Source organism: Sprattus sprattus, assembly GCF_963457725.1.
Source record: "Sprattus sprattus genome assembly, chromosome: 9".
NCBI lineage: Eukaryota > Metazoa > Chordata > Actinopteri > Clupeiformes > Clupeidae > Sprattus > Sprattus sprattus.
The window spans coordinates 25,928,471-25,936,899 of record NC_137928.1 but is presented as its reverse complement, the minus strand read 5'-3'; the positions used below and the strand labels follow the sequence as shown (position 1 = coordinate 25,936,899).

At 41.2% G+C, this 8,429-nt stretch overlaps 1 protein-coding gene across 1 annotated transcript; it reads left to right on the top strand.

Annotated features, from left to right (window-relative positions):
• Positions 1-3,254: 3,254 nt before the first annotated feature.
• LOC308370396 (odorant receptor 131-2-like) lies at positions 3,255-4,193 on the top strand (the record flags this gene model as incomplete). Its single annotated transcript, XM_080845048.1, has 1 exon — positions 3,255-4,193. The coding sequence occupies one exon, from the start codon at positions 3,255-3,257 to the stop codon at positions 4,191-4,193; it is 939 nt and encodes a 312-aa protein (XP_080701174.1).
• Positions 4,194-8,429: the final 4,236 nt, after the last annotated feature.

The window sequence follows — 8,429 nt, the reverse complement described above, 5'->3', positions numbered from 1 at the left end:
AAAAATATTGAAAGTGTGTTTTCTTCCTCCACAGTGTGGTTCTCTTTCAGTCCTGCAAAATACAAATACTGTGAGCACACTACGTATATTATATTGATATGCAGTATTACAGTACACAAGGCAAACAGATTTCGTACTTGTTCTCCATCCTGAAGGTTCTAATGAAAAACCATGAAAACATGGTCTACCACAGCGGCCCAAATCTCATTAGAGATGACCATTCTCCTTCTTCTTTCTCCTGATCCTCCTCCTTCTTCACCTTGTCCTCATTCTGTTCCTCCTCCCTGTCCTCCTCTTCCTTCTCTCTGTCCTCCTACTCTTCAACCTCCTACTCCTCCTCCTTCTTGTCCTCATCTTCTTCCTCCTCTCACTCTTACCCCTCTCCTTCTCTGGTTGTGGATCTTTTCAAAGTTTTCAATAGTTTATCCAACAAAACAGAGGCTCAAGACACTTTAATGGTGCAGTCCTCACTGCAAATTGGTCAAAAGACCTGAAAATTTAGAGATTTGACTATTTGTGGTTTCCAGGTTGATGCTTTGAGATTTTCCTTGAAAATTGTGTGCAACAACAGAACTTTGTGTACACTGTTTTGACAACAACGTGATGTGTAATTGACATCAGTGTGTTCACAAGGAAAATCGGACTCTAATGTAGATAAGGGAATCTTAAGTATTTCCCACTTGGGGCGAGCGATTGGTACATGACGTGAAGGTTGTGCAGATTGTGCCGAATTTTCGCTTTATACTTTTTAACAATAGTGAAAAACTGTAAGTTGCAGGCGATTTCTCCCGTCTTTTAACGGTGCGCTAAATAATGATTGCCCAGCGCAATCTGGTTTGATAAATATCACGGAAAATGCGGGGAAACACTGTGCGTTAATGTGCGCCTGGCAAAGGTGCAGATTAAGCTGCGGTCGCAATCTTAGTAAATCAGGCCCTAAGTGAGATCTGCAAATTGTTTTTTACCGTGTTAAATAGTTTAAGGTATTGACAACAGACTGCACAATTAGCTTCATGAGTTCAGGCAACTGAGAACTTTGTTCAGCAAAAGGGTTTTAGTGTTTTAGCAATCGGAAAAAACTTTAATAGTGTTCTTTATAATTTTATCACAGTGTATTCTAGTAACTCTATCTCTATTGTTATCTCTATGATGTGCCAATTTCATATTTTTTTGTTAAAATAAAAATGCTTCTCAACAGCAGTTGTTTTACTGCAGTTCAATTAACAGGGTAGAAAAAATTCTCACCAACTCTTTCAATGTTTAAGTCTTGTGTGACATCTTCTTACATAAGAGATGAGTTATTATGGAATGCAGTTAAGTTGTTCAAGTACCTTCACATGAAGCTTCCACACATAGGCCTTTTGTTTGTCTGACAATTGTATGTAAGATACATTTAAGTATTTGAGATGCATCTGAAATATATTACATGTTCATGTTCAGTGATCTTGTAGAAAAAAAAATATTTTAGTTCATGTGTCCAGACATCATCCATTTGTCAGATAGGTACCCTCCACCCATAGGTGGCCTAGAAAACAGGACTAGTGACATGACCTGAAGTCAAAATTGGAAAGTCGAAATACCATCTCAATGAAATAAAATACAGCAGAAAACAATTTAGAAGTGATAAAAGCATCAAGGCTGAAACCATTTATCTGCATAATCTTTTGCTTCTTTCTAATGTTACTGCAAAATAAAAAAGCCTTAACAAAAACATCTAACATCACAGGCCATGGCTCTCTCAAGGTTCCCCCTTGACCCATCCTCCACCATACACAAGTATGTTTGAGTCCAGTTCCATCCCATTCTTTACTGGGATAAACTATACGGGCTAGTTATATACATAAACAAGAAGCACTCAAGCCTCCTCTCCAGTCAGTCATCGCTGGATGGTAAGCATAGACCCTTGGTCAGGTGGGGTTCTCAGTCAGTGTTGTTTTTCAGATGTATTGTTTATCTCAGTGGGCATGGGAAATAATTTTTAATTCTGGAAAAGAAATAAGTTTTTTTGTATTATGATGTATTGTGGTATTCTAGTCAATACAACATGATTGTACAGACATTATATTATACATGTATAATTATACAATAACATTGTATACCGATCATGTATGTCAAGCTATGTGATAATGATTGCCGGTTCAATATATCCTTGGAATAGTATATGTAATCTTGGAAAGTACTTGCTTTTGTAATAAAAAATAAATAAAAAACGTTATCTTACTGGGCCTCTTCAGTTGCTTTGAATTAATCTTTTACTTATTGTTCAAACATCCATGTGTCTTTAATGCTATACTGGCCTGTGACTGATGAGTCTGGATCAGCAAATGAAAACAAGAGTCACACTCACAGACGGGGGCTGGAGGAGGTGGGCCGCCCATTTCATGACGTCGAAGTCCCAAATGGTCGGCCTTATGTCAGCATCAGCCTTACAAGGTTAAGGTTGGTTTAACACAGTAGATGGCCTGGTAAAGGCCATAAAATGAATTAAAATGAAATTTTGTCAATATTAATTAACCAGCATTCATGTGTTTTATCACAGTACAATCTTGTTTAGTCTACAGGTCAACTCAACTCCAACACATTCAAGTGTGCAGTACCTCTTTAATTTGTCATCCCCCCCCTTGGTGGTCCAATACCACTACCGTCTTTACATGCTTACCCGTACGTGTGTGAGTGTGTGTGTATTCACGTGGCAGGAAATAAACTTTCAAGACCAACAAATGCAGTTTGTTGCTGACTCACTGGCTGACTTTTCTTCATCCCTTGGAGAGCTCTCCTCATGTTGAGTATGGGCTAGTTATATTTATATATAAGAAGCACTCAAGCCTCCTCTCCAGTCAGTCATCGCTGGATGGCAAGCATAGACCCTTGGTCAGGTGGGGTGCTCAGCCAGTGTTGTTTTTCAGATTTATTGTTTATCTATGGGCATGGAAAATCATTTTTAATTCTGTAAAAGAAAAACGTTTTTTTTTATTATGATGTATTGTGGTATTGAAGTCAATTCAACATGATTGTACAGACATTATATTATACATGTATAATTATACAATAACATTTTATACCGATCATGTATGTCAAGATCTGTGATAATGATTGCTGGTTCAATATATCCTTGGAATAGTATATAAAATATATCTTGGAAAGTACTTGCTGATTTATCTTTTTTTATGCATGATTTTCAAGGCAATAAATCAAGGTAGAGAATGCAAAACTCAAGCCAGGGTTTCGGCTTCTCCCTCCCTCCTGTGCCGGTTATGAGAGCCCTCAATGATCGAGCAATCATCGTTCAAGTACTGATCAGCCTGTTTCTCTACATCGACCTCCTCATGATCTTCACCTTCTTCAGGAAGGAGGCCTTCCACGCCATCACACGCTACATCTTCTTCGCCCACACCCTGATCTGCGACTGCACCTTCCTCATCATCTCCGACATCCTGCTCCTGCTCAGCTACTCTCGCATCGTCATGCCGACCAGCCTGTGTGTCCCCATCTGTGTCATCCTGGTCAACCTGAACCTCGCCACGCCGCTGACACTCACGGCCATGAGCATTGAGCGCTATGTGTCCATCTGCATGCCACTGCGTCACGCCGAGATCTCCACGCCGCAGCATGCCGCGCACGGCATCCTGGTCATCCAGGCGCTAGCGACTGTGCCGATGCTGGTCATGCTCTTCAGCCTGGCGGCCGTCATGCCTCTGGACTTCTTCCTTTCGAACGGGGTGTGCAGCGTGGAGGCTCTGCAGGTCCACACATGGCAGAAGGACCTCACCAACGCAGTCTCGCAGCTCTATTTCCTTTTCATGGCACTGGTCATCTGCTTCTGCTACGTGAAGATTATGGGGGTGGCCCGCGCAGCCTCCGGGGCTGACCGCAGGTCCTTGAACAAGGGTCTCAAGACGGTCATCCTGCACGCCCTCCAGCTTCTGCTCTCGCTCATTCAGTTGTTTACTCCCTTCGTGGAGCTGGCTGTGCTCCAGATTGACCTGCACATGTTCATAACCCTGAGGTATTTTGACTATGTGGTGTTCATCCTGGCGCCACGATGCCTGGTGCCCCTGGTGTACGGCCTGAGAGACGAAAGCTTCATGGCGGCCCTGAAACACTATGCTGTCTTTGGTTGCCACAATAAAACCGCTCCCATGAAAAAGGTCAGGAAAAATCCTAGGCGAGTGTCACAGAGACTGCAGACTTAAGACTGTTACAAAGCAATTGTTAAGAAGCTCACTGACCTAAATCACTGCTGTTGTGAATCTGGGCGATGTTTCATTTCACAAGAAGGAAGGGTTCCAAGGAGATAGGAGGTGTAGATTGTAATAGCTTTGCCACAAAAGACAGTTAAAAGATGCTATCTGTGGCAACATGTGGCATCAGAAACTGTTGAAACCAAAGGATCAATGTTTATTTCTGTGATGAGACTGATGTGAGGTACAGGCTCATGAATGAACAGTGTTGAGAAATGGGCCTTTGTATTTTACAGACACACTGTGACATCCTATGATAAAAATCCCATGTACAGAATATGTTATTTAGGGCCAAATCAACCTGAAGCTGGAAACGATTTATTATATGATAATGGTTGATAGTACATGCTTTATAAACTAAGTAAATTGGATATATATGGTTGTTAGTTTTCAGCGGCCACCTTAAATACCTATTTTTGTTTGCTTCTGTAATCTGGACAACATTAACCCGTAATCTTACTTGTCCTCTTCAGTTGCTTTGAACTTATCTTTCACTTATTGTTCATCTTTAATGCTGGGCTGGCCTGTGACTGATGAGTCTGGATCAGCAAATTAAATAAGACTCACACTCACAGACGGGGGCTGAGGGAGGTGGGCTGCCCATTTCATGACGTCGAGTCCCAAATGGTCGATTGTATGTCAGCATAGGCCTTACAAGGTTCAGGATGATTTTAAACAAAAGATGGCCAGTTAAAAGCCATATTATGAATTCAAATGGTATTTTTGTCAATATTAATACCAGCATTCATGTGTTTTATCACAGTACAATCTTGTTTAGTTTAAAGTTCAACTCATCTCAATCAAATTAAAGTGTGCAGTACCTCTTTAATTTTTCATCCCCCCTTTAGTGGTCAAAACCACTACCGTCTTTACCTGGTTACCGGTACGCACGTGTGTGTGTGTGTGTGTGTGTGTATTCCTGACCATTTAAGACCAACAAATGCATTTTTTTCTGTTTTAATCTGATGAATCCCAAAGACAAACAGAGGAGAGAGAATAAAGGTGCAACAGATTACGCTTCCTGCAGCCTCCAAAAAGCCTTTGATCTATACATTCCCATACACAAAGTGTAACGCCAACAAACACATATATCAATAGCTTAATCTCAAAATATGGTGTCAATGTCTGACAGGAAGTCCTGTGGTAAGTAAAAACAAATACACCACCCTTTGTAATACATCCATATGAATTCTTCTAGCTCTGTGGAATGAAAGAGGGAGGGTGGGGGCGGCTGCTCTTTACTTCTTTTCCACTCGTCTGGCTCACATGATGGCAGCCAGCTCTCACTGCTGCTGCTGCTGCTGCTTCAGGCGGGGCTCACAGACACTGCTTTATTGGGGGCAGCTCAGTGCATGGTCTCCCCCTCTCCCACTGTCTGTCTCCATTACTTCTCCCCCCTCCTCCTCTTTTAAGACGCATCTCTCTCTCTCTCCATATCTCTCTCTCTCTCTCTGTCTTAACCTTCTTCTCTGTTTTATCTCAATCCTGTCCTTTTTGTCTACACTTCTGTTACACTCTCTTCCTCAGCCTCCATATCTCTCTCTCTCTCTCTCTCTCTTATTCTCTATCTCTTGTTCTCTCCCTCTCATTCTCTGTTGCTGTTCCCAGAACTGACACACTTCCTGTGATCCGTTTTAGTCAAGAAAGTGTCATCATCTCCCCACTCACTGGACTAACCCATCCCCTACCTGGAAACATTCAATTCATTACATTAAATTAATACAATTCAAATGAATTTAAATGAATACGCTGGCATATGTGTTTTCTAAACCAGGATAATACCTGAATATATATAAATACAGTATACAGCATATGGGTATATACTGTATATGGGTAGAATTCCTGTTTAGAGAATACACATACCATATTAATTTAATTAAATTGTATTCATTCAATTCAAACAAACATATTGTTAACCTTACCAATATAACAACTTCCCAACCATAGGTCCTGATCAGCAGCAACAACAACACACAACTGACTGGAGACAGCTGCAACGCCTGTCACATGTTGATCCATAAAGGCTCACAGTACAGTACAGGGCAAAAACACAACAACATGACTGCCCAACAATAGAACCTGAGCAGCAGGGTGCAAAACAACAACACAGATGCCTTTGTGAAGCACCCTCTTTATCAGTGTGTCATTGAATTAGGCCCACAACACCTCCAGAAGGCTCCACAGTGGTGTGGTCACAGGCTGGGTGGTAACAGGCCATCAAACAAAGCCAAGCTTCTGGATGTTTAGTCAGTCAACAGAAACGTGAACGACTGGCGGAGAGCATGCCAAGACGCATGAAAGCTGTTATTGAAAATCAAGTTTATTCCACCAAATATTAATTTCTGAACTCTTGTAAAAACTGTTAAAATATAAGCATTGTGCTATTTAAAAATAGATATGAATATTTTCTTTGCATTATTGTTACAAAAAATTGGGGCCAGTTGTCATTTTCAACAAACACATTTCAGCAATATTTGTATTTGGAATTACAGAGAATTGTTAGCTGTCAGTAGTTAATGGAATAAAATTTTCATTTTACTCAAACCCATTCCTTATAAAAGGCAAAACCAGAGAAACGGGTAATTTTGCAGTGATCTCTGAATTATGGAAAAGCTGTATAGTTGGCATGCAAGCCATGGGCACCATGGTTCATCTCTGCACACTACGATAAAATGTATAAACTCAGGCCAACTTGTGCACAGACTCAGCAAAAGGCAGGACATCTCCCGACTCAACTGGGTCATTCTGCAGTGATCTCATAATGTTTTCCAGAGCTGTACATTAGGGTGCATCAAAAAGAGAGTTCAAGCATATTGATCTGTCTGGGTGCTGGGTGTTAAAATCCATGCAAAAACAATAAATGCAAAATATTTTTGCGATACGTTGTGATGGTGGAACGGCACATCAGCTTTTACGGCGAAAGGGGGTAAGCGGCACCCATTCGGAGCTATGATACAATTTTGATGTCGTTTTCGGGTGCCATCACTTTGGGCTTTGGTTTCAAGAAGAATAAACAAGCCATGCGACAAAGTGCGAGGGGACACACACACACACACACACACATAATTTCCACGAGAACTTAGACTTAGCTATGCTACCTCATTGTTAGCTAACGTTAGTTTTGGAGATCATTTTGGCCTGTCCTATAGTCTATTCTGCAAATCGTTTACTAGCTAACTATTGATAACTAGTGTCACTAGGGAGTCGCTACCCGATGGTAGTCGCGCAAGATCAGACACAAGCGGTTTACATATGGGGTTGTCTTAACGCATAATGTGGGCATATTTAATTATTAAAAGTGTGGAGACGGAGTCAGGGTAAAAGGCAAATAGTTTGTATAATGAAGAAGTGAGAAAATGTAGTAGTAGGTTAAACAAATAAAGCATTGATGTGCTAGCTTGACGGGGAGAACAAAGACATCAGGATATCCAGTACATCTTTAGCTTCTTCTATATACAAAAGTTAAGAACTTACAGCTGTATACAATGACCAAGCTTCTTAAAGTATGCCGTCTTTCGCGAAGTTCCACAAGCTGTAGCTAGCGATAATATTCCGCTGTCCACAGTGTCGCAAAATGACGCATGTGCGACTACCATCGGGTAGCAACTACCATCTGGTAGTGACAGCTAGTATAACTTAGCTATGCTACCGCATCATTAGCTAGCTAAAACTTTTGGAGATCATTTGCCGAGGCTAATGGGAGGCTTCAATTGTAAATAACTAGTTAACATTAGCTAATTATCATTGACAGTTACTAGCTAATTGACCCTGGCATAAATTCCAGGGTTGTTCGCTTTCAGGTTCCTCTTGACATTTGTTGTGTTCTTCAAACCTATTTGGAAGTCACAAGGTTTCTCTCCCGTTATTGCGGTGCATTGTGTTCTATTTTCTGTCAAGTTATGATTAAAGAGTGTCCAGATATCTATAAGTATAATGAGTTAAAAAGAAAGTGTCGTGCAATGTGTCCAGGGGTCAGTAATGTATTAAATGTATTAAACAAAAAGTGTAAAACAGGCAACAGCGTAGCACTGTGGGGCGGAGCCCAAGGCTGGATAAATAGGGTTGTAAAACCACCTAAACCTGCAAAAGGATCCAGCTCTAAAAAAGATGACGCAACCACCCTTAGCCTCCCGCCCAAGCAGCCGCAGCCTGGTCTTTGGTCTTGGTGCCAGCATCACCCATACAGAG